At 38.9% G+C, this 27,429-nt stretch overlaps 1 protein-coding gene across 1 annotated transcript; it reads left to right on the top strand.

Moving 5' to 3' along the window:
* On the top strand, window positions 1-26,547 carry LOC116247978 (protein SPIRRIG). Its single transcript, XM_031620486.2, has 19 exons — window positions 1-506; window positions 4,460-4,529; window positions 4,611-4,696; window positions 5,030-5,165; window positions 5,248-5,304; window positions 5,787-5,963; window positions 7,383-7,574; window positions 7,665-7,730; window positions 9,124-9,238; window positions 9,440-10,593; window positions 14,111-14,816; window positions 14,921-15,023; window positions 15,131-16,242; window positions 16,477-18,124; window positions 18,277-21,420; window positions 23,495-23,803; window positions 23,939-24,245; window positions 24,340-24,486; window positions 24,624-26,547. The coding sequence occupies exons 1-19, from the start codon at window positions 346-348 to the stop codon at window positions 25,851-25,853; spliced, it is 10,920 nt and encodes a 3,639-aa protein (XP_031476346.1). The 5' UTR covers window positions 1-345; the 3' UTR covers window positions 25,854-26,547.
* The last annotated feature ends 882 nt before the right edge of the window (window positions 26,548-27,429 follow it).

Consider the following 27,429-nt stretch of genomic DNA (forward strand, 5'->3'; position numbering starts at 1 on the left):
GAGAGAGGGAGAGTTTTTCTTGATACAAAAACGCGGAACATCTCTGCGCGAAGCACCGAAGACCCGCCACGGTTTCTGCGGCCTCCCCCCTCTCCGTTTCCCGTCTTTTCACCGCCGGAATCCTCCATCCGATCGGTTTCCCGGTCACCGCATTGCAATCCGATCGCCGGATCCATCGGTCCGACGGGATTTCTTGTTCTCTGTTGTATCGCTGATAGGCTCGAGAGGAAGAGAAGAAAGAAGAGAAAAAACGAGGGGTTTCGCGATCTCTTTTGGCGTAGGATCGGAGAGTTTAGGGTTTAGATTCGGATACCGGGTGGGTTTAGTGCTACAGATGACAATTCCATGTTCCACTCATCCGGCAGAACAATGAAATGGGCGACATTGCTTAAGGACATAAAGGAGAAGGTAGGACTATCGCATTCTTCATCGTCCTTGCCCACCTCTGTCGCTCATGGAGAGGCCGAGCGCCCGCAACTGGATGGCATCTCCGAGTCTGCCGCGAGGTATGTTCTTCTCCCGATCGTAGACTCATTTTTCTTTTCCTTTTTCTGTTTGTGCGGAGATTTTCGGTTTATTTATTCGTGTTTTCCCCATTTCTATGTGATATATTTCATTGCAAATGCGATGGTCGCGGCCGCTGACTATTATGAGTTTTGATGCTTCGCGAATTAGAAAAGCATACCCGGTTGATCAATTTGAAATTTGTTTCTTATTTTTAATTGTTTTTCCTTATGGATAATCACGATTCTTACTTTGATTTTCTGCTATGCTTTCTGAAGGTCAGGGGAAAACTTGTTGCAAAAGATTGTGTTACAGATAGACTATCTCCTGTTCTTCATCTGACGGTGGATAGTTCTGTCATTCGACATACCGTTTTCATGAAAAATTTGAAAAGATATTGAACTCGGGTTGATTAGCTAATTTAACTGACTCGAACATTGTTCATTGGAACTAAAATGATAAAACCGTCTGATAATCTGTCGTTGATCGGACTATGTTGGTGCAAGAGTTTGAATTCATGAAATGGATGGATTACTTTACTGCACTAGTTAACATTAGAATTGATCGGGTTAGATGTCCGAGCTCCTCTGTTAGTGGTAAAACGATTAAGATCTTGGAAACGCTTCGACAGTAGACCTCTAATTGCAGTTATCTTTTTGATAAGTGTGTCTTGCATAGTTCTGACAGTCCGGTATTCGGTGCTTGGGTTGGGGGTTGGGTGGGGGGGGGGGGGGGCGGTGGTGGTCTTAGAGAGTTTCTCTTTTCCGTAGCTTTATATCAGACTCGTTTGCATAGGCTGGTGCTGACGTTTCATAAACTGTGACTTATGTCCGGCATGGAAAACAGAGGTTGCATCGTGTTCTCTGTTGCCAAAACGCCAGTCGTGAATGTGCATTACTCTTTTGTTTTCGGGACTAGGATCTTTCAGCAAGATGGCTTTAAGTTTAAGGTACTCCTATGCAGTGAACCTTTGCTAAAGCGTAACATGCTGTAGGAGACAAGATAATGTGAATTGTAGTTTTGTGGAGCTCTTTTTAACTCATATTGTGGCTTACTATCGGTCTGGTACTCCTAATGCTCAGACATCTGCTCCATTTTTCATCCAGCACATATCTTCATATATCAAGATTGTCCTAATATTACAGTTGGGTGGTTGCATGCATTCATGTGTTAGCTATTCGTTTAATTGCCTACACAGTTATATAACTGAAGAAAAGTACATAACGGAGACCTTCATGTGGGAATCATGAAAAAATTAATTAGTGGCCTTATTTCCTTTTCAGTTTGAATTGGATTGTGTTTTGAATTGGATTGGTTCTTTCTTATGCAATTTCACTCAGGCACAATATGTCATACTGGTTGTACTCCTTATTTACAGTCTACACTCCTGCACTACCCTTATCCATTTTGTCAAGATAGTCATGTTTAATAATGATATCATTGAGCAACAATTATAGACATGATTAGATCCAATATTTGTGTAAATCTTGGAAACCATGTTTCATTCTTTTATGGATTGGTCACACTATGAATGTATTATGTAACAAAAAATTTTTACTGCCCTTCCAAAAGGTTATACGTACAAGTTTATGAGTTTATGGATACCCTAAACAGCTTATTTTTTCTCTTTTTAAAGCACGTTAGAAACTCAGTATACAGGAAAGGACTTGAGGAGGACTAAAGAAGAATGTCTGGTCATGTTGGTTTTGAATTATTGGCATGACCATTTTTCTTGGAGCCTAGCAACAATACCCTAAAATGGCAAATTTGGAAGCTGTATTCCATAGTGTGATATCTGGAGTTTCTGCACGATTTTGAGTTCTCATATCAGCTTCTTTAAGTTAGTTCAAGCCATAGTAAGAGATACCAATAATCTATGTCTGGATCATGTTATTTTAGTACCTTGAGGATATATTGTCGTATTGAGCTTTATGACTGAGGCGCGCCAACTACTAAGCACTGAGGTTTAATTTGAAGAAACCAGAATATCTGAATAACTGACTTCCTTAAGTTAGTTATGTCCTTGTCAACTGTCAAGTTATAGTTGGTTTCCAAGTCTAGTTGAATAGCCAGAGAAAATAGGAAAGGTATTATTGCATGATGACGGTGAAGACTGAAGAAGACTGAAGACTCTGATTCTTCTATAGCACACTTAGCAGGAAAACAAGACTAACAATGTTTTCATGTCTTTTTGGACACTTAGGGTGTTGAATGCTTACAAAATATTGCCGAAACGAATGTCATGATAACATCGTAACGTTTTCCCTTGTGTATGAACTCTTGCTCATATATATTCTAAAATTATATTTTCCATGTTTCATTTCAATCTTTGCCAATATTGCAAGAGAAATAGTAGGAAACTGCTTTCATAAACCTTTACTGTTATGCATTTTTTAATGGTTTGAATGTCCAACTTCATAAAGAAAAATTTTGCCCAAGGAAAAACCTTCCCATGAAATTGTAGAGTGAAGCTGGTGAGTGGGACAAAAAAAAAATTCTTAGTATGCTAAAGGTAGAAGATCGCCCATAGTCATAGTGGCTAACGGTATACTGTATGTGTCTCAGTTTCATCTATAAGACAAAACAGGTTTTCCGCCATCATATGCCATAGACTATTCCCTTGTTTACAAAGCTTTTGAGAAGATGCTGGCACAATTTATCCATATATGGGACTAAACTAGATGTCCTACTCGTGTATATGCTGCTTGCAATATGCGGCATCAAGGCACACCGATCCTTGTGCAGGTCGTGTTTATAGTATGCCACAGGAAGGAAGTCATAGCAGTGTTTTGGCCCAGTAGGCTTGAGGAGGAAATGGTTTAGTCTATTGGTTTGGCTTGCTAAAGAGGTTTTTTGATGTCACCCTCACCTAACCAAGTTTTATGAAAACTTGGTTTATGAAAATCAAGCTTTTTAATGAGTTTTCAAAACTTGGTTTATTTGTTTGGGTAACACATCCAAAAGGTTCTCTAGGAAGAAACTTGAGGGGGGTCAGTTTTTTCACTTCTTTTTACAAAACCACGTTTTGCCAAATGCAGGATGTGAAAAATCTTCTGGGGCTTATAAGGTAGGTCGGTTTTGAGGCTGCAAACAAAGCACTAGGGAGTGGGTTGGGATTCACCAAACTCAGAGCTTGGGCATGGTGTGGGAGTGGGTCAGGTTGTTAAACTTTGAGGATGCCTTCTTTAGCAAAAAGAATAATAAAATTAGATATTTAAGACTAGAGGCCAATATTCTTGCTTTGAAGCTTGAGGACGGAAGGCATATTAAGTCAGTAGTTGGTGGTTACTTGTGTTAGAGGCTTTTGCAGAAGCAAAGTTAAATTATTAGCATATCTTTTTGCGATTTCTTTCTTTTCTATTTTTTTTTTTCATTCCTATATGCATGCCTTCAATTGTTTTTATTTTTATAAATCTGAAACCCCATTGATTTTGGATGCTTATATTTCAAAGCCCTCTCTTATACAAACTCCAATTGTATGGGAGCTATATGAGAACTTCAAACAAGATTGTTGTTGAGCCTTAGCCTTCTATGTTTAATGTAACAAAATTTCATACAAATACCAGTTTCTAATAGTAAAAGCTCTTTTCCTGCCTTCATTTATTTGCTCCTTATGAGGAATGGAAATATTTGAGTTTTAGGTATTAATTCACTGTGGAAGGACTATGCACCATTTTCATTATTCTGTTTTAAAGATTCCTAAAAGCTTGTGGTAATTTCTCTTGTTTGTCCATTAATTCTAACAGAAGCATATATCATGGAAAGATTTGTGTACCTTCTACAATTTTTGCTTTTTTAAATTCAACAACATTGCCTTTTTGATGTTATGCATTAGTGGACTAATAAAGGACTGTTATTCTGGTGATTTTTTATTCAAAGAGTATAAAATATATGTGGATTTGGCAGTTTGTTTTGTTGCTTATTTAAGTTAATGCTTGCATTACGGTGGAAGCAGAGAAAAACATGAACTTGAGTTGGACTTCAGAAGAAATTGGGAGTTATTTCGCTCATCCAGCTTGGAAAAGGTTAATCACTGGTCATTGTTTATTGTTCCTGGAAACCTATATTTTGGTGGCTGAGTTTATTGGAATTCTTTCATGTTGCAGGAGAAAGAAGATGCACTCAATATGGCTGTTGATATCTTCTGCCGATTAGTGAAGCAGCAGATAAATGTCCCTCAATTGATTAACATGTAAACAGCTTTTTGCGTTATGCTACCTTAAATATGCAGAGCATTCTTGTAACCTGTATGAGGGATGTGAAATGGAAATCTCCTTTAAATTTAAACATATTCTATCCTTTTGGGATCATAATGCTGTTCCAAAGGAAGCATGAGTTTTGATTGTTTGTATCAAACCATGCATGTTGGGTTGGTTATGGATGTGTTAATAATTTTGTCATCTGGTATGATCCACAAGATCTCCTGATTCAGTATATGTGATTCCGTCATCGTAGCATATTAGTAGTGCAGTTTTTCCTTTTTCTTTGCAGGTTTCATTGAGCTTGTGTTCTTTGGGCTTTCCAGGCTTGTTGAACCACACATATTCTCTTTTGTCATTGGAAGAGCATTTGTTTCAGACGTTGAGAAATTGAAAAGCTTAAGCAAGACCAGATGTTTGCACGTTTCAAACATATTGGACTTTTTTACCAATGTCACCAAGGTTTTTCACCACCTTGAGCTACTGTTTTGTTTTCCAATATATTATTGTTCTTTATCTTATTTAATGATATAAATGTTGACAGGGAGGCATCAATCCTGGTTTAAATTTATTGTGTGCTGTTCAGGCTCTAGTTTCTGGGGTAAGTGTTATCTATTAGATTTAGAGCATAGGTGCTTGTAATGATTTTGTTTAATTATATTCGTATTTGGTTTTATTCCTGTTAAAAAGGTACTTAACTAAATCAACTATGGCACTTTCAGAAGGAATTGTCTTTAAGGTTTTGCTTGTTATGTCTGCTTAGTATGCTAAATGTCCTAACTCCAATGATGTAGATTGTTCTTTCTGTGCTTTACTTATTTTGCTATCTAACAAAGAGAATAGATCAATTAAAACAGAAATGTGAGAGTATGAGTATTTTCTTCAGATTCTTTTTGTGTATTTCTGCATGGGTATTTTCATGAGTATTTGTACATTTTGTTTCACAATTTTAGCAAGTCAAAACTCGAAACCATTAACTGGTCCTGTTGGACAAAATGTGAATCATGGTCTGCATCTAAAATTGCCATAATTCGTGTCCATGACGTAACATCTTACTCTTCTGTTGTTTTTTCATTTTCACAGCCCCTTGATAAGCAACCTCTTTTGGATTCTGGAATTCTCAGCTGTCTGATTCATATTCTCAACGCTCTTCTTTGTCCTGATAATGTAAATGATCAACCAAATCCAGATGTCTCAGAAACACCTATATTACAGGAAAAAGCTCGTGATGCCAATGCCACGAAAAGACACCAGCTTGAGGTAATTTTTTTTTATGGTGCCAGTCTCATTCTCACTAAATACTTGTATGCAATTCTCTACCTGATTATTTCTGATGATGTCTAGTGAATCATATAGTATGTTAGCTTCATGTGCATTTATGTTAGAACCTGGGCATCATATATGCATAGAAACAGCAGGAATCGTCTAAACTATGGGACTTATAGGTGGTTAGCACTTATTGGCAAACATCATGGCAACAGATTGTGGTAAATGGTTACCCTCATCAGGCTGGCTGGGTTGTTTTAACTGTGGTAGCTTTTCGATCTGAATCAACACCCCACTTTTTTGATGGCTCTAAGCACATTATGTGATAAATCAGATAAGAAAGAAATAGACGAAAAAGGGAAAGCTACAAATGCCCACCAAATTGTCTTCCTTTTGTAGGCTCCCATCTTTATTAACTATTGGATAAAAAGAAAGAATGTGCCTACATGATTAGATTTCTGCAAGTAGGGGGTTGTATGATAGATATGGTTGGGGTTACCACTAATATAATCAATCCTTTGCCACAAGAAGACCTTATCTGTCTATCTTCAAGAATGCATCTTCGTAGAGTTTCTGTCATTTGTCTAATCCATCTAATTTCTGATCCAAATCTTGTGGATTATTTGACGAACCTATAGCTTTCATCAATTCGATCCTTAATCAATCTGGTTTTTCCAATTTGTGAGGAAATTGTAGTTACACAAGTTGATGGCTATCTGGTCTTTTACTTTCAAAAGTCTAAGATTCACTCGTTAGGTTAGAATGAGTAGAGGGTTTCCTTCACATCCATCCCTGAGTTTGAATGCCTCATTCAAGAGTATTTTCTACATTCCTCAGGTTCCAAAAAGTAGGAAAAATATGAAAAAGGCAGATTCCCTTATGCAGCACTAAATTCGGATTGTGAAAAGTCTGTTATTTCTGGATCTCTCTTCTGTTTAATATTATTGTACATTTACCTCCTTTGTTATCGTAGTTTAGATGAAATAACCTGCAAAAGGGCATCAAAAACTTAACTCAATGATGGTTAAACATTCAACCCAGCCTTAGAAAGTTGTCAGGCATCATCAATACTTAACCATGAGCATATGATAAACATCCAATATTACATGCACGTTTTGTATGTGTGGAGAGTGGGAGCTATTATGTGCATACATCTTTGTTAGGTAGCCTTCTGTGTCATTCTATGCATTTACTGTGGCACTACCTGATAGTATAGTAACCTACCAAGTGGAAATCAGGTATAAGGAAGTTTCTTACATCTCCTTCTATACTTTCAGATGTCTTAAGCATTCTTGATGCACCATTCCCTGAGTTTAATTTGCTTTCTGATTGTACTATTCAGAACGGCATATATAAAATATATATTTATGGTCTGAACTGCTTCATTAACATTTACATACTATGATTTTATAGGTTGAAGGAATTATAGTGCATGTTATGAAGGCTTTGGCGAGTCAACCCTCAGCTGCCCTGAGTTTAACCGAGGATAATTCGCTGCAGCTGCTGTTTCATATGGTTGCAACAGGGTCTTTGACCGTCTTTTCAAAGTTCAGGATGGGACTCATTCCTTTACATACCATCCAGCTCCATCGGCATGCCATGCAGGTACTGTTATGTTTACCTATGTCTGTAATGTCATATAACATTAAAAGAGGAACCAATGATTTCAATTGTCCTATTTTACACTTGTATCAGATCCTTGGTCTTCTTCTGGTTAATGACAATGGGAGCACTGCAAAGTATATACGCAAGCATCATCTGGTTTGTTTCTTCCTCTTTTTTGTTTGTAATTTATTTTTCTATACTTACAAAACAAGTATAGTTGATGCAAACTATCATCGTTGGTGATTAGGCTAGCAACTATACATCCAAGTCATCCTGTTTTGCATAATATCAAGCAGTTAAGAAACATAATATTTGATAGGCTGGTGATCATGTAGGAACCTGCATCTTTGGAGCATTATGTTTACCCTTACAATTTTAAATATAGTCTAACTGTTCAGCTAAATGGCATAAGATAGTCTCATTTGAAATTGGCTATTGTCATGTAATCTCCATATATAAGTAGCTGATCAGAATGTCTGTACAAATGAGACAGAGAAACACAAATAGCTGGCACCACATTGGTTGTAGTGGTCATGGAGTCGCACAACAAAATTTATTAGTTGGTGAATGGTGTCTGCTGGGACTGGTACATGAATTGAAAAGATTGCCTTAACTCTGATACTGTTTCAGCCTTTCAGGTCATCCATATGGATGAGTTCCTGCATATAGTTGTGATCCAGAATGTGTGAATGATTGGATGCCTCTTCTATGGATCACTTCATATTCCATGCACAATTGGTCGTTGAAACTGTTCCTTGCTTCTATTTGTCATGACCACTCTTTTGTGGTTATTCCAAGCCTAGAGGGAAGGATGCTAGGACCAAAAATTGGGTTCCCCTACAATATAATGACAAGGGGCTGTGCTAGAAATTTTCAACTGTCTATATTGCTCTTCATGAGGCGCAAAATGATTTAAGGATTGGTACCCTCTATCCGCTGCCAAGAATATGATTACCTCCGACTCCTAAATAAAAAGGTTCACACATGTAACAAGGATATACATCAGTCTATGGGACACTGTCGTCATTCTTTCATGACAAAAGTGAAAAAGGTGGCAGAGGGTGAGACAGAGGTCGATGGACCCTAAGAGAAAAGGGGTGAATTGGGGAGAGTAAAGACAAGGCATGGAACACGATATCACAAGCATGCAATATGTCAAGTAATTGTTGTACTGATTTCGTCATGTTGTTTTGCTTCAAGTTTCTGATTGTGTTGCTGCTGCATCTCATCCACAAAACTAATAAAAACGAAGAATTTCTGGGATAAACAGGGTTGGGCTAGGCTACCCTATCTTGGTCAAACTGAGTTGTGAACAAAGCAGTTGAGGCTCCACTGAAGGTTGAAGTTTGAACACATTTCAGCCCAGTATTAAATATATCCTGTTGGGCTTGAAGCCTTGAATAACCAAGAGACCAACTGTGCCCTGCTGCATTTACGATTAATATAGTTAAAGTGTACTTTAAATCTCAGTTTTTGTTTGCTTGTTTCTTTGGCAAGTGTTGATTAGGAAAATCATCATACCTGATACTTTTGTTGAAATGCTTTTCAGATAAAAGTTTTCCTGACGGCTGTGAAGGATTTTAATCCTGAAATTGGTGATTCTGCATATACTATGGGAATAGTAGATTTGCTTCTTGAGTGTGTGGAACTGTCATATAGGGCAGGTTAGTTAAATGTCAAAAATCTATTTTTTTATTCAATTACATATACTTTAGTTCATGCCATATGCATTTTTTGAATAGGAGTTATCAGTCTCTAATAATCTTCTTTGTCAAAACTTAGTTTTCTTAAATGACTAAGTTTTGTAAAAGAAGTACTTTTCTAGGACCTGATTTACGGCTATTTGCTATGTTGTTAAATTGTAGAAGCGGGAGGAATAAGACTCAGGGCGGACATACACAATGCACATGGATATCAATTTCTTGTGCAATTTGCTCTGGTACTGTCTGCCTTGCAAAAGAATCAAGTTCATTCTGTTGAGCGCAAATTAGCTTCCGATGATTTCCATTCTTCAGATGGTCTGCATGGAACTCATAGCACTGCAGCACAAGATTCTGGTGGCAGGGGTGATCTTTCACCACCCCATCTTTCACCTTCACTATCCAGGCTGCTTGATGTCTTGGTAAACCTATCACAGACAGGCCCAGCTGAAAGTACTACAGTTGGAAGCAGAGGACCTAAACCCATAAATAGCAAGGCAACTGCACATAGTAGTCGACCTTCTGCTGAGAGGATTGAAGATGTACGAGAAAGAGACAGTACAAAAGTGAAAGATCTAGAAGCCATCCAGATGTTACAAGATATTTTTCTTAAGGCTGACAATGTAGATTTACAGGATGAAGTTCTGAACAGGATGCTTAAGCTTTTCTCTAGTCATATTGAGAATTACAAGATATGTCAAGAGCTACGGACTGTGCCTCTTTTCATTCTAAACATGACAGGTTTTCCCATATTTTTGCAAGAAAAAATTTTGAAGATTTTAGAATATGCTGTGACAGTTATTAATTGTGTTCCCGAACAGGAGCTTCTTTCTCTTTGTTGCTTGTTGCAGCAACCAATAACAGCAGAACTTAAGCATTCGATTCTTACCTTTTTCATAAAACTGTTGTCCTTTGATCAACAGTACAAAAAAGTGCTACGTGAAGTTGGTGTTTTGGAGGTTATTTTGGATGACATCAAGTGTCATAAATACCTCTCTGGTTCAGAGAATTCTAATCTTCCTCAGAATATGTCTACCTCTAACAGTTTCACAAAACACAAGGACAGCAAAGATGCAATCCTTTCTTCACCGAAGATAACAGGATCTGGTTCAGGAAAGTTTAGATTATTTGAAGATGAGGGCACAATTGCCGCTGCATGGGATTGTCTTGTGTCTTTACTTAAGAAAGCAGAAGCTAACCAATCATCTTTTAGGCTGTCCAATGGTGCTACTCTTGTTTTACCATTCCTGGCATCGGACACTCACAGAAGTGGGGTTCTGCGATTGTTGACATGTTTGATAACGGAAGATATTAAACAGGTTTGCTTCACTTCTTTTCAGTTTTCCTTTGTTTAGTTTCTCATGATACTTGTATGAAACAAAATCTGATCTACTTATTGAACTTCATACCTGCATTTCACATTTCGTTCACTGTTAAAGAGATAAATATATATGAAAAATTTTGGACCTCTTCCTGTGCAGGATGTTTTTTTGAAGTTTCTTAGGTTTATATATGTTCTTTACCTTTTATTTAGTCTACCACATTCGTACGTAAGTTGTTAACTAGCGTTGCCATATGAGACAAGTGTGCCCAAATAAGATGTTTGGGTTTGGTATGTCTACCGACAGGAATGCTCTATTATGACTTATGTAGCTCGTTTAAGCAAAGTTGTATGGACTCGATACAAGCTGAATATGAAGTAGCTTTGTGTAGTTAAAACATATACACACACACACACACAGAGCACATATATACTTATGTAATTTAAAACTTTTTGGTGTATATACTATATAGTGACAATGGGACTGCAGATTTCCTCTCTGTTAGCAGATCCATTCAGCCTGTTGAGGCAAAGACAGGCCTACATAATTCTTTTATATATTAAAATACATAAGTACTTTACAAACAGAATGACTAAGGACGTTGAGCCTCATAAGTGCCTGTCATTCCTGCTTGGCTGATGAGCTCATTCAAAGAGACTTGATGAGCTTTATATAAGCAGCTCTGGTCATTACACCTTCTTGTGACAGTGTTGTGTCGGATCCATTTGTCACAATTTTTTGTAAAGGAGCATTTATTTTTTTCGGCCTTCCTTGTGCCTGTGATTCCAAAAGGACCATGTTTCGTGATTGTTCTAATAAGGGTCAAACTTTTCATAAAAACTGTGAAATAAAGGCCTGAACAGACTTCCATTAGCTTGAGAAATAGAAAATGTTAGCTGCAATGTGTTTTCAATACTCCACTAAATTATGTTCTTACTTTCATCCTTAACAATTTCTAATATCCTGCTTGAAAGCGTAACAACTTTTTTCTGATAGAGGATAGTACTGAAGGAAATTGAGGCTGTCATTCTGTTTCTTAGGTTAATGTAAGTTTGTTTCAGCCTTTTATTTGACAATTTTCATAAAAAGATGTGGCTTTAATCAGGAAATCACAATGGGTGGTCTTTTTTGGGAATCACAGTAAGGCTGAAATGCAAATCTCTCTAGGTAAAATCTATAATGAGACACTTGTTGGTCTTTCTTTGTTGGCTTGGTTTGGGGCGAGATACCGACTATGGAAGTATGAGCAAGAAGCTATTTTGGAAAAGCATAAGTGGGAAGTGAGGGCCTTAAGAAATTTTGGAAGAGGATAGATGCAAATTAGGAATTGAACTCGAAGTGGAACATGAAGCAAACTGAAAGCGAAGAAGGAAACAAATTGAGAAGTAACTAGGAAGCAAGTAGAAAGCTGAAAATATAATATTTCCTACTAACAAAGCTCATGCTTAACTTCCAATCTCCAAGCTTTTTGTTAAATTAAGTTTAGTCAATGATGAGATAAAAACGTTTTTGTGTAGGAACCGTGATAGGAATCTCGATTGCACTAAGAAAGGAAGCATGTTTCCCTTTTAGAGAAAGCACACTTCTGGTTTCAAAGGAAGCTCACTTCCTTTCTTAAGTAGCACTACCCAAAGTGCTTCGGAAGTTCCTCACATTTCACTTTCCAAGCTTCATAGGTCCTTCCCGAAATTCTTTTGGGGTGGAGGGGAGAGGGTTTAAAGGAAAAGGGAGGGGATTGATTGGGTTCTTACTATCATCTTCTAGCTATATATTTGAGTTGATATGTAACGTGGACACAACTAATCAGTTGAGGTACCCGTGTTGGCCTGACACAACACAGGTATGGGACATGGCTTGGACATGGCAGTTTTGATTTTTGTACTCTCTTTGGTATATTTTTAGTATTTTTGTATATTTTAGTATTTTCCATTCAGTAATATATATTTTTATGAATATAAGCAAATGAATGTATGTGTTTGTTTGCTTAAAATCTTATTATATATATACACACACATTTGTATAGATACATCATCCTATGTCACATAGGTACAGGTGCCGGTACAAGTATCGGTATGGGTACGGAGAATTTTTAAAAAACTTGGGTGCTGGGACACCACTGTGCATGTTTATAGTTGATATAATATAATATAACATAAAAAAAACTAACATTTTAAGCCAACAGTGTAAATTTGCATGTTTTATGCTTCATATATTATGGAGGAATCAAGCTATGCAAGTATGCATACACAGTAATACAGTGGAGATGTACGGGAAAAAAGTATATTATGCACAGCTTCAAGAAACTAAGAATTTAAAGAATATGATATAATGGTAAACGACAATGTATCCCAATGACACAGTCTAAAAATTTAGTTTGATTTCAAGAAAAAATAAAAACGCATGCCATTCAGCCATTTAGCCATTTGGCGGCATGAAAAATTATAAAACATCACAAATTCTCAATAAAAAAATAAAAGGTAGCATGTACAGTCCCACATGATGCTATGACAACAAATAATCAATTGAAACAAGTCGACAATCAAACGCAGTCCAACGCCATTGTGCAAAGTGCACTCATGCTCACTGGAGACACCATACTAAACTATAATTGTGCAGTCCCACCAGCAACACACGATCCCACTCGCTGACGACATAGATTGTGCAGTCGTGCTTATGTTGAAACTGAGAAAAAAGAGAAGAAACAGACTGCAAAACGAGGGCTTGCCAGAGAAGGTAAAAAAACTCACCGGAGATGCCATACACTATTTGCCGTTTTGTTGCAGAGGAGACCTGATTGTTGGAGGCCACTCGGTGGTCAAGTGGGTGCTAGAGACCCACCAGCATTCAATTTCTGTAAGGGTTTCAAACATCAATGTTTTTATTCACGGTAGATTAAAAAAAAGTGCCCAAATTTTGGATGGTCTTGTTTGGCCAAGTCCAGAAAATGGACCAGTTCGGCCTTTGGTACCTTGAGCATACTCGTTACGGCCTTGACCATACCCCAAGCCGTACCCAAGAGCATTTCGGCACCTGTACTGGTGTTGTGCAGGTTCGACACGGGTGGTGCTCCATTTACCGTGTGACCTAGCATACATATATATGTATGGCTGTGTCCCCACACCCAAGTGTTCCGTACCTTACCCGTACCTACGTGACATAGTTGAGTTGGTCTTGGTTAGAGACATGATATGGATTGGCTGGTTGGAAAACATATCCCTTGACAATTACTTTGATTCTTTGAAGTTTTGAACTGTTTTATTTTCTTCATGCTAAAGGTTTAGTTAAACACCATGTAGGCAGTAAATCACGTTTGCATGTAAGGCATGCAAGAGAGTAAACGAAAAGGTACTGATTGCAGAAGACTTGGTATTGTTTTATCAGTAGTAGGAGATTTTAAAATGATAAATTTTATTTCTGCTGCAACTTGTCTCCCCCAGCTCTATGCTTAACTTTCACATTACTGGGCTGGCAAATGAAAGGTTTCCTCAAACTGACTGGCATGAATATTTCACAGGCTCATCCTGAAGACCTTGGTGCCCTTATTGAGATTCTTAAAAGTGGCATGATTACTAGCATGTCTGGATCTCAATATAAACTCCATCATGATGCAAAATGTGATACACTGGGAGCCCTTTGGCGTATTTTGGGAGCTAATCATTCAGCACAGAGGGTCTTTGGTGAAGCAACTGGATTTTCACTTCTACTCACAATGCTCCATAGTCTTCACAGGGAAGCAGGAAATGATGATACTCAACCTTCTTTAATGGTTCACATGAAAATCTTTTGTTTTCTGCTGCGTGTTATGACGGCGGGCGTGTACAATAACTCTGTGAATCGGATTAGCCTGCATTCTGTTATATCATCACAGGCATTTTATGATCTTTTGTGTGAATCGGGTTTGCTTTGTGTTGATTACGAGAAGGAAGTTATTCAGCTGTTGTTGGAGCTTACCCTTGAAATTGTGCTCCCACCTCAATCTGTGAATCTGCAGCAAGCAGAAGGTGTGCCTTATGAGATTGTTGAAAGCGGGTCAGCTGGTTATTTTATAAGTTCATCATCTTTTAGGCCAGAGAAAGAGCGAGTCTATAATGCAGGTGCTATTGTAGTGCTGATCAGGTCACTGTTGCAATTCACGCCAAAAGTACAGCTTGATTTACTCAATTTTATGGAAAAGCTTGCTCATGCTGGCCCCTTCAATCAGGAAAATCTGACATCTGCAGGTATGTATTGCAAAGTTTTGGTCAGCCTTTTGTGCTTTGACTTTTAATGATTTGTATCTTATTTTGCCTCCTTACTATTCTGTTCTGTGCCCCTTCATGATTAGGTTGTGTGGGACTGCTGCTGGAGACAGTCCATCCATTCCTTTCAAGCTCTTCATCACTGCTATCACATACTCTGAGAGTTGTACAGGCACTTGGCTCATACAGGTACTTTTCTTGGCTGAGATAAAATAAATTATTCCTTGCATCATATTGTTGAGGCTTTCTTCGAATTATTATTCCTGTTGTTAAGTAACATAGTTTCACCATGACAGATTATCTTCAGCAGAGCTCCGAATCCTTGTTAGATACATTTTGCAATCAAAGCTGATACATTCAGGTTACAGCCTTGTGGGAATGATGAAAAGATTGATTGATATGGAGGTAACGACTTCAGAAAATGTTGCCTTAGCACCTTTCATGGAGATGGATATGAGCAAGATAGGGCATGCATCAATTCAAGTATCTCTTGGGGAGAGAACATGGCCGCCTGCTGCTGGGTATTCATTTGTATGTTGGTTTTGGTTTACTAATTTTATGAGAAGTGCAGAGGAAAAGGAACAATCTAGAGCCGGTCACACCAAAAAAATAGCCTTCTCTGGAGGAGGCCAGAATATGGGAAAACATGTTCTCCGAATCTTTTCTGTTGGAACTGTCGAAGATGTCAGTTCCTTCTATGCTGAGCTTTATCTCCAAGACGATGGTGTTTTCACTCTTTCAACAAGCAACTCGTGCTCACTGTCATTCCCCAGTGTTGAGCTGGAAGAGAATAGGTGGCATCAACTTGCTGTTGTGCATAGCAAGCCGAATGCCTTAGCTGGACTTTTTCAAGCCAGTGTAGCATATCTTTATCTTGATGGAAAGCTGAGACATACAGGAAAGTTGGGATACTCTCCATCACCAATTGGAAAACAGTTGCAAGTAACAATAGGAACACCAATATCCTGTGCCAAAATTTCTGATCTATCCTGGCGTATGCGATGCTGCTACCTCTATGAAGAGGTGCTTACTTCAGGTGGAATTTGCTTCACGTATCTTCTTGGAAGAAAATATCGAGGGCTTTTCCAGGATGCAGATCTACTGCAGTTTGTACCTAATGAGGCTTGCGGTGGAGGCAACATGGCTATCTTAGATTCACTGGATGCTGAGTCTCCTGTTGCATCCAATGTCCAAAGACCTGACACTCTTAGCAAGCAGGGAAGCTTCAAATCAGATGGCAGTTGCTTGGTGTGGGACTTGGAAAGGCTGACTAACCTTTCCTTACAGCTGTCTGGGAAAAAGCTCATCTTTGCATTTGATGGAACATCTGAATCCTTTCGAACATCTGGCACACTCTCCATTCTCAATCTAGTCGATCCGATGTCTGCTGCAGCATCACCAATTGGTGGTGAGTGGCATTTTCGAAGTTCACCTTTCTTTTCTTGTTTTTTGGATTCCCTTTAGTTTATGACATTGTTACAAGTTTTGGAACCTGTGTCAAATTCATCTAGCAATTGGCAGTGAGTGGCATTTTCTAAGTTTTTTTTTTTTTTCTTGTTTTACAGATTCCCTTTAGCTATGTCATTGTTACAACTTTTGGGGCATGTTTCAAGTTTATCTAACAGATGATATCAATTGTCAGGAATCCCACGCTTTGGTCGTCTCCATGGTGATATCTCTATCTGCAGTCCATGTGTAATAGGAGACAGTGTTCGTGCAGTTGGTGGCATGACCGTCGTGCTGGCTCTAGTCGAAGCTGCAAATACTAGGGATATGTTGCACATGGCTCTATGTTTGCTTGCCTCTGCTCTCCATCAAAATCCTCAAAATGTGCAAGATATGCAAGTATATCGAGGATATCACTTACTTGCTCTTTTCTTGCATCGGAGGATGACATTGTTTGACATGCAATCACTTAATATCTTTTTCCAAATTGCTGCTTGTGAGGCTTCATTCTCTGACAAACAGAAAGCCCAGCGAACTCAAAGTGTTCTGTCTAACAGAATTACAGTTTCTGAAGCCACCTGTGATGATGGTGCAATGAAGTTTGATGATCTTTCATCTGTTGGGTCTCATGGTGATCTGATGGAAGACTTTGTGGAACAGAAAGACTTAGTTAGTAATATCTCAGAGCTTGAAAATGCTGATCTACAGCAGGAAAACTCCAACTGCATAGTATTGTCAAATGCAGACATGGTTGAGCATGTTCTCTTGGATTGGACCGTGTGGGTTACTGCTCCCATTCCTATTCAAATTGCTCTTTTAGGCTTTCTGGAGCATTTGGTTTCCATGCACTGGTACCGCAACCACAATCTTACAATCTTGCGGCAGATTAACCTTGTTCAACACTTGCTTGTAACTTTGCAGAGAGGTGACGTCGAAGTCCCCGTGTTGGAAAAATTGGTGGTCTTGCTGGGAGTTATATTGGAGGATGGATTTTTAGTTACTGAATTGGAGCTTGTGGTCAAGTTTGTTATTATGACATTTGATCCACCAGAGTTGACACAGCGTCGCCAAGTTACTCGAGAAGCAATGGGAAAGCATGTCATTGTCAGGAATATGTTACTTGAAATGCTTATTGATTTACAGGTGACAATAAAATCAGAAGAATTGCTTGAACAGTGGCATAAAATTGTTTCTTCCAAGTTAATTACATATTTTCTTGATGAGGCTGTTCATCCTACGAGCATGAAATGGGTCATGACACTGCTTGGAGTTTGCCTTTCTTCTTCCCCTACTTTTGCCCTTAAATTTCGCAATAGTGGGGGTTTCCAAGGTTTAGCTCGTGTCCTTCCAAGTTTCTATGACTCTCCTGAAATATATTACACACTCTTTTGTTTAATATTTGGTAAGGCAGTTTATCCAAGGCTGCCAGAAGTCCGCATGCTTGACTTCCATGCGCTTATTCCCAGTGATTTGAACCATAGTGAATTGAAGTTTGTTGACCTTTTAGAATCTATGATTGCTATGGCTAAGGCCACATTTGATAGACTCAGCTTGCAGTCCATGTTTGCATATCAGGCTGGTGTTCATTCACAGGTCAGTGCTTCATTGGCTGCTGATCTCATTGATGGGGCAAACAACATGGGAGGAGATCTTCAGGGTGAAGCTTTATTACATAAGACTTATGCAGCTCGTTTAATGGGTGGGGAGGCAGCTGCTCCAGCAGCTGCCACTTCTGTTCTGAGGTTCATGGTTGATCTGGCAAAAATGTGTCACCCATTTTCAGCCATTTGTCGACGATCAGATTTTCTTGAAGGCTGTGTAGACTTGTATTTCTCTAGCGTGAGGTAAGTTTTGAGCTTTTTTTGTTCATTTGAATGACTTAGATGGAATATCTGGTGATTTTGAGTTTAACTATCTGGTGATTTTAAATTAACTATGATTCTCATAGCAATGCAAATTTTATGGGGTTCCTCATTGGTTAGTATGTTCCTTCCAGGGCTGCATCTGCACTGAAATTGGCAAAGAATATGTCTGTACGAACATTGGAGGACAAAAACTTGAATGATTCTGATGACACACATAGCTCTCAAAATACATTCTCTAGCTTACCTGAGCAGGAGCAGTCGGCCAAAACATCCATAAGTGTGGGCAGCTTTCCTCAAGGCCAGATAAGTACGAGTTCAGAAGATTTAGTTGGAGACCAAAATGTCACATCTGTAGATAATGGTGATAAAGAAACAACTGCAGATGATGGTGATAAAGAAACGACTGCAGATGATGGTGATAAAGAAACGACTGCAGATGATGGTGATAATGAAACAACTCTTGCGCTCCTCAGTTCAGACAAACCATTTCTGGGTGATGATGAGCATGATAATGGTGATATTCATGGGCAACTGCCTGGGATAACCTTTGACTCTGAAGAACTTGTTCAGCAGAGCAGTGAGATACATGGTCATGTTCAACAAGCGGATTCACTCAGTCCTGTGTCTTTAGTTGTCCCTGATTCCCCTGCTTTGTCTGAAAAATCTAACTTCAAGATTGGTAGCTTTACACCCACTTCCTCACCGATAATAGCATTGACATCTTGGTTTGGTAGTGCGGGCCATTCGGATGGTAAAGTACATCTTACTGGTACTCCATCCATGAATTCTTCAGTATCTGGGAGTGAAATGGAACTGCTACAAGATGCCAAATCTAGCTTTCAAGAATCCTTGGTCGTGAATATGCTTTTCACTGTTACTCCTCAGCTTTTGTTGGAAATGGAAGATGCTGGTTCTGGAGGAGGACCATGTGCTGCATCAGCTAGTGCAGTTTTAGATTTCATTGCAGAAGTTCTTGCTGATATAGTGACAGAGCAAATTAAAGCTGCACAAGTTATTGAAGCCATCTTGGAGACTATTCCTTTATATGTTGATGCAGAGTCTGCACTTGTTTTTCAGGGTTTGTGCCTGAGCAGATTGATGAATTTTTTGGAGAGACGACTGCTACGTGATGATGAGGAAATGGAAAAAAAGCTTGACAAAGGCCGTTGGTCCTTAAACCTTGACACAATATGTTGGATGATTGTTGATCGCATGTATATGGGTGCCTTTCCTCGGCCTAGTGGTGTCCTGAGAACTTTGGAGTTTTTATTGTCTATGTTGCAATTTTCCAACAAAGATGGGCGTATCCAAGATACTACACCAACAGGAAAGGGCCTCTTGTCCATAGCAAGAGGAAACAAACAACTTGAAGCATACATACATTCACTTCTGAAGAACACAAACCGCATGATAATGTACTGTTTTCTGCCATCATTCTTGAGCACGATTGGGGAGAATCATTTCTTGTCAAGGATTGGTTTCCAAATTGAACCGAATAAAAATTTTCTGATAAATACTGCAGAAGATAGCACTTCCAGCATTGATGTATGCACAGTCTTGCAGCTACTAATTGCCCATCAGCGACTTATATTTTGTCCAAGTAATGTAGATTCTGACTTGATTTGTTGTCTCACCATAAACTTGATATACCTTCTTCGAGATAGAAGAAGAACTGCGCAAAACATGGCAATGGATATTCTCAAGTATTTGTTATTGCATCGCCGTGCTGCACTGGAGGAATTACTTGTTTCCAAACCAAGTCAAGGACAAGTTCTAGATGTTTTACATGGAGGTTTTGACAAACTATTGACTGGAAGTTCTTCAGCTTTCTATGAATGGCTTCATAAGTCTGAACAGATTGTCAGAAAAGTGTTGGAGCAGTGTTCTGCTATAGTGTGGGTACAGTATATTGCTGGGTCAGCAAAATTCCCTGCTGTGAGAATAAAAGGTATGGAAGTACGTCGGAAAAGAGAAATGATACGAAGATCAAAAGAGGTGTCAAAGTTGGACTTTAAACACTTTGAACAGATGAGTGAGAGGAGATATGCACTAGAACTGGTCCGAGAGGCAATGTCAACTGAGCTGAGAGTTCTTCGTCAAGATAAATATGGTTGGGTGCTTCATGCTGAGAGTGAGTGGCAATACCATCTTCAGCAACTTGTACATGAGAGAGGAATATTTCCAGTACAGTCTTCTCTTTTCACTAAAGAACCTGATTGGCAGCTCTGCCCCATTGAAGGGCCATACCGTATGCGTAAAAAGTTAGAGCGTTGCAAGCTGAGGATTGAAACTATTGATGATATCTTGAACAAGTTCCAAGATTCAAGAGAAGAAGGTCTGACCAAGGAAAATGATGATTATCCTGTTGAATCTGAGTCAAATCCAGACTCACTTTTTCACATTTTATCTGGTGATGCCCAGGAGAAGTGCTTTAATGGGATGGATTATGATGATTCTTTTTTTAAAGAAGCAGAGGAATTTATTGATGGAGGTTCCTCTTCTGCTCAAATTGGTTGGAATGATGACCAGTGTAGCAGCAAGAACGAGCAAAGTTTGCACTCAGCCCTTGAACCCGTTGTCAAATCAAGCTCATTTTCTGTTCAAATGACAGAGAGTTTTAATGGAAGATCGGATCTGGGTTCTCCTCGCCAATCTTCCTCAATGAGAATCGATGAATCAAAAGGTGCCGTGGAAAAGCCAGAGAAAGAACTATATGACAATGGTGAATACTTAATTAGACCTTATCTAGAACCATTTGAGAAGATTAGGTTTCGCTACAATTGTGAACGTGTTGTTGGACTAGACAAACACGATGGCATTTTTCTAATTGGGGATCTTTGTTTATATGTAATCGAGAACTTTTACATTGATGATGATGGTTGTATATGTGAGAAGGAATGTGAAGATGAACTCTCTGTCATAGATCAAGCTTTGGGTGTGAAGAAGGACGTTACTGGCAGCTCAGATTTCCAGCCAAAGAGTCCTGCACCTTGGGAGACTACAGTTAAAGCATTAGTTGGAGGAAGAGCATGGGCTTATAGTGGTGGTGCTTGGGGCAAGGAAAAAGCTTGCAATAGTGGCCATCTGCCTCATCTATGGCGAATGTGGAAGCTCGAAAGTGTTCATGAGATTTTAAAACGTGACTATCAGCTACGTCCTGTTGCAATTGAAATATTTAGCATGGATGGCTGTAATGATCTGCTAGTTTTCCACAAGAGGGAAAGAGAAGAAGTATTCAAGAATTTGGTGGCAATGAATCTCCCAAGGAACAGCATGTGAGTAGATGTTTTTGGCATTTTTCCTTCTTCCTGATTAGTTTTCTGTTTTGTTCAAAATTTCAAATATTCTGAGGAGTATACTTTTGAGCCTTGCTACTTTTGGCATTACAGAATTTCCTTTATTTGTAATGCCATATCTTAAGGTTGCTTACCTATGGGGCTGGATGTTGTCACAAAAAACACGTTTAAAAACAAACGTGAAGAAAACGCGATAAATAAAATTGTCATTTAAAACTAAAAAGAAACGCGTTTTGTTCAAAAAAAATGTTAAAAACGAAAAAACACGTTTTGAACTCGTTTTCCATTTTTTTTTTCCTTTTTTCCTTTTCTATTTTTATTTTTTGCAAATCTACTTAGTTTTTTTATGTTCGTGTTATTAGTTTCTCACTTATTTTATTTTTCCCTTATTTTTAGTTTTTTTTTATAAATTTTTTAAAAATTTAACGTATTTTTCCAATTGTTTTCAAGCTTGCCGTATTATACCTGAGAAAAGCCTCACTGTTTAAAACTCTGAAACGTTATTTGTGACTATGAGTTAAGATGAACCATTTCTTTATTTAGGTGATGTTTGGTCTTAGTCTGGGATGGGTTTTGCAAGTTGCAATGTGGAAGCAGGAGGGAACTTACTGAGAAGCTGTCCTGGAATGGGTTCTCACGTTGGAGACATGGTGGAAAGCTACTGTGCTTTTCCTATACTAGTCATGTTTCCACCACAGCTTACAGCGAAATCATGGTTATCATGTCATGTTTTAAAAACATAGTTAGTAATTAAATCCATAAGTTTGAAGAATGGCCCTTTTTGCTTGTTATTTTCGATTGTTAGAAACACCAGCCTATAGTTTGTTACTTTGTTACTGTATGGAATGGACAATTTCATATTAAAATTGATTTTATATTAAATTTTGTATACATTTTCATTTAGTTAATTTATTTATTAAACATTGGCCATAAGATGTATATCATTAAGCAGTGCGTACAAGATTGAACTTGAAATTTTAACTTTTCAGTGCTTTGGTTTATCAATAAAGTAACTTATATGTTTTTTGTTAGTTGAAAAATATGAACATATATTTGGTTCCCTTTGTTTTCCCTTGTGACAACAATTCTGTTGTTTACTTGATACACTTTCATTTCTGTATTGTTTCTTATCCACTCGAGTCTGATTCCTAATTTGGTTTTAAGTAATTTTGCCATTTATGCTTCCTGAAACTTTTAACTGGTGTCCGGCCATACTGTTTTGGTTTGCAAGTTTATTTCGAACAATTTGAGCTTTATAGAGATATCTTGTAGCTGGTGAAGTTGCTATCATGGAGCAGGTATTGAAACATAGGCATCTCAAGTACATTGGATTGCTGAATCTGTAGGCCAGCTGTATTGAGGAACGAGTTGGATTCAAACAACAAAAAAAGGGGAAAACTTAACTGCATTTGTACTTTTGAGTCTATTATGAAGTTAATCAATCTGAAAAGGGTTGTAATCAGTCAAGCCGCATCCAGTTACATAGGAACTGAGTTTGCATCAGATCCCACTTTTGCAGCTTCAAGTTACTTATTTTGGATTGTCATCTCTTTGAACAAAACTTTTATGCATGCTCTCTAGATTAGATTTGAGATTCTAAAGCAAATTCCATCTGTTAATGGGCAGGTCTGCCTCAAGGTCATATAGACCAGGTTGGCTTGGGTGCTCTGTGTCGGTGTGTTCTCTCTGTTGTCATTATTATTTTTTCACCCCTTGCTGTTCATTTCATTTCAATTGGTTTTTTGCTGACATAATTCATATAATGTTTATTGCACTCCCTTCTGATTTATTCTTGAGGCATGAGATGCACTTTCAGTTACTGTGCTCCTTTGGCTTTATTTCATATGATTGATTTTAGGTTCAGATCATCTTGAACCTTCAAATGGCATTCCCATGAAGGGGAGTACATGTTCAGATCATCCTTTTGGTTGGTTTAGGTTAGCTCATATGAAACCAAGCTCAGCTGGTTTTTCAGGCTGTGCCTGCCTAAAACATACAATCCTGACCAGACAGCCTATGTGATTATTGTAACTGATATGCTGGTATTTAACAGGTTGGACACTACAATCTCTGGGTCGCTAAAGCAAGAGAATAGTGAGAGGGGCCGTCTTTTCAAGATTATGGCCAAGTCATTTTCGAAAAGATGGCAGAATGGAGAAATTAGCAACTTTCAGTACCTCATGCACCTAAACACTCTTGCTGGACGTGGATATAATGATCTCACACAGTATCCAGTTTTCCCTTGGGTTCTTGCAGACTATGAAAGTGACACTCTCAATCTTTCAGATCCCAAGTCATTTCGTAAGCTTGATAAACCAATGGGCTGCCAAACTCCAGAAGGAGAGGAGGAATTTAGGAAAAGGTTTGTTTTCTTTTTGGTGTCATCTGAAGTGCGTGTGTCATTTGTGTATCTCTTTTTCAGATAGCAGTTTCAGTACTTCTAAATGATATGTCTGTTAAGCATCTTCAGCAAGCTCGTGTCCTTGCCTTCTGCCAGGTATGAAAGTTGGGATGATCCAGATGTCCCAAAATTTCACTATGGTTCACACTACTCTAGTGCTGGTATTGTGCTATTCTATCTTCTAAGGTTGCCTCCATTCAGTATGGAGAATCAGAAGCTACAAGGGGGGCAGTTTGATCATGCTGATCGTCTTTTCAACAGCGTAAGAGATACATGGTTGAGTGCTTCAGGTAAGGGTAATACATCTGATGTGAAGGAGCTCATCCCTGAGTTCTTTTACATGCCAGAGTTCCTCGAAAACAGATTTCATCTTGACTTGGGTGAAAAACAATCAGGAGAGAAGGTGTGCATTCAATATATCAGTTTTATATTTCAAATTCTTAAGGTCTAAATATTTTTTTCATAATGTTTAGAAATAATGGTGTGCTGTTGCACAGGTTGGTGATGTGTTGCTACCACCTTGGGCAAAAGGCAGTGCCAGAGAGTTCATAAGAAAGCACAGGGAGGCACTGGAATCAAATTATGTTTCTGAGAATCTGCATCACTGGATAGATCTTATCTTCGGGTATAAACAAAGAGGGAAGGTATAGTTCTCATGTTTGCTATTTATCCATTGTTTCAAATACTTTCTAGTTTCAATATACCCTATTAGCTGTTTCTCTCTCTTTTTTTAATTATAAGATTTTCTGATCATGCTCCTTTTTGCATCAATGGATTGCAGGCAGCAGAGGAATCTGTTAATGTTTTCTATCATTATACATATGAGGGTAGCGTCGATATTGATTCTGTATCAGATCCTGCCATGAAAGCTTCTATATTGGCACAGATTAACCATTTCGGTCAGACGCCTCGGCAACTCTTCCTTAAACCACATGTGAAGCGTCGCTCTGACTGTAAGCCACCCATGCACATATTGCGACATTATAATGAGTTGGTTTCACATGAGGTTCGGAAAGCAGCATCTCCTATAACTCAAATTGTCACCTTCTATGAGAAAATCCTCGTTGCTGGAGCAAATAACCTGTTAAAACCAATTACATACAGCAAGTACATTGCATGGGGATATCCTGATCGTAGTTTACGATTTATAAGCTATGACCAGGACAGGCTCCTCTCGACCCATGAGAACCTTCATGGAGGAAGCCAATTGCGGTGTGCAGGAGTTAGTCATGATGGCAATATTTTGGTGACTGGTGGCGATGATGGAGTTGTTTCTGTTTGGCGAATAGGCAAGGAAGGAAACCGTGGGCAATGTCGGTTACAGTTAAAGAGGTCTCTGTGTGCCCACACAGCCAAGATTACATGTTTGTTTGTCAGCCAACCTTACACCCTGATAGTGAGTGGCTCAGAGGATCACACTGTTATATTGTGGGATCTTAGCGGCTTGGTGTTTGTAAAGCAGTTGCCTGAATTTCCTGCACCTGTTTCAGCTGTGTATGTCAATGACTTAACTGGTGAGATTGTCACAGCAGCTGGAGTTCTGCTTGCTGTGTGGAGCATAAATGGCGAGTGCCTGGCAGTGGTGAACACGTCTCAACTGCCATCAGATTCAATCTTGTCAGTGACAAGCTCCATTTCTTCTGATTGGCTGGAGACAAACTGGTTTGTCACTGGACATCTGAGTGGAGCCATCAAGATTTGGCGCATGGTCCATTTCTCAGATGAAGTTCAGGCAAGCAGCGAGGCAAATAGCAAGATCAAGTCTCCTGTTAGTGGCACAGGAGCAGGTCTTGGGTTGAGTATGAAGGCCCTGGAGTACAGGTTGATACTTTGTAAGGTTCTTAAGATCCATAAACATTCAGTGACTGCGCTGCATCTCACTTCTGACCTGAAGCAGCTATTGAGTGGGGATTCTGGTGGTTTCTTGCTCTCATGGACCCTACCTGATGAGAGTGTGAGAAGCTCATTTAATCAGCGCATGATGGCCAATGACAGAACTCCTGCTTCCTGATTCTCTCTTGTCTGATCATCAGGGCTTGAATGTATCTGCTTTTAGCTATCCTTGCCAAAGGAACAACTGCATTGAAGATGCAGCGCACCCAGATGTCTGGACTATTTTGAGGTCTTGATTTCTGGCTGGAAAAGATGTTCCTTCGGCTGGTTCAGACCAGTAGATTGGCAAGGACAAGAACCCCGGATGCAAAGTTTTTCAAGGCAAAAAGAAAAGAAAAGAAATGAACACACACAAGTTGACATACATGACACAAGCAGTAGAACCAGGCACTAAAACAGAGGACATGCAGAATTCTGCTTCCGTTCTTGACTGGCTCTCCATGGGCGGTTGATCGTGGATCAGCAGTAATATGCCTCCATGATCCACGTCCTGGCTGCAGGTATTTTCTTGGTGTAAATAGTTGCTAACGTATGTGTGGTTGTATAGGGTGGCCTGCATATGATCTAAGAATCTTATGCTCCACCATTAGCAAGACTGGCTGCTTTAATGTTTCGGTCATTCTTTGTATGGATGCAACAGAGGCATCTGTCGCACCCTTCGTTTCGATATCAGGTAGAAAGGAGAAAGGAAGTGGTTTTTTCTTTTTGCTCCCTCATGTCCCGTTGCCTTGTTTTTTGGCAGGAATAGTTTTGTCATTCTGTTAATTATGAGTTGTTATTTGTTAAAAAATCTCCTTTGTTGCCCTTGTTTATGTTTTCGCTGCCGAGATTGTGTGGAGAAATTAGTCAAAGGACAAACTGACTCCTAGTTCAGATTTTACGAGCAGAACAGGAGTCTGAAAATTTTTTTCCTTTGAGGCTGTTGTAAAATTCAACATTAATTATAGTTTGCACGTATAATCTACAAGTTATGTGAACCATGAGCAACTCAACTAATTTTCCATTCTTCTGGCTTCTAAGAGCATCATAGAGCTTAGGTTTGGTCTTCTTGAAAGGAAAGACCCTTGTAGAATAGAAACTAGGAAGTGTGTTGAGAATCTCAATTAACGTTATCGCCCTTTGTCAGAACTTTAATTGGTGAAACCCGTCGGTCTCCCCTCCCCACTTCCTTTCTTTCGAGGCTTCTGCCTCGTTTTCTTGTACCGAACTTTTTGTATCTTCCATGGCAGCTTGTCATTAATTTTGTTACATGTAATCATTCCATTTGGTCGGCAAAATAGTTAAATAGTTAGCCTTGGTGTTCCTAGTACTTTTTAGAGTTTGGGTGCCCAAGCCCTACTTCAAAAGATAAGTATGCAAAAATAAATTGCTCAATAATTAACACGGCGATTTCTAGTTGCAAAGGCTGGACATTAACAATACCAATTCGTACTACTAACATGTCCGAGATCGGTGACTTTGATTTTGATCAATCTTCTGAAAAACTCAATATTTTTGGGGTCAATTTTACAAGCAGAAATCTGAACCTGAATTAAAGAGGCATCACACTCAGGTGTGTAAAACCCCTTTCCCGCTTTCCCCTCCACTAGGTTCGGGAAAAATCTCTCTGAAAAACACCATATTACTGGTTGGCGGTGAAAATTGAGAGATTAAGAAGTCATAAACCATGGTTGCAGTGATTGAAATAGCATAAG

This window comes from Nymphaea colorata, chromosome 2 (assembly GCF_008831285.2).
Source record: "Nymphaea colorata isolate Beijing-Zhang1983 chromosome 2, ASM883128v2, whole genome shotgun sequence".
In the NCBI taxonomy this organism is placed as follows: Eukaryota; Viridiplantae; Streptophyta; class Magnoliopsida; order Nymphaeales; family Nymphaeaceae; genus Nymphaea; species Nymphaea colorata.

Bases quoted from the DNA above. Each gene is read 5' to 3' on its own strand.
- LOC116247978 (XM_031620486.2), top strand. From the start codon at position 346: ATGTTCCACTCATCCGGCAGAACAATGAAATGGGCGACATTGCTTAAG. The intron at 9,239-9,439 runs GTTAGTTAAATG...GTTAAATTGTAG, and splicing joins GGAACTGTCATATAGGGCAG to AAGCGGGAGGAATAAGACTC. The intron at 18,125-18,276 runs GTAAGTTTTGAG...TGTTCCTTCCAG, and splicing joins TTGTATTTCTCTAGCGTGAG to GGCTGCATCTGCACTGAAAT.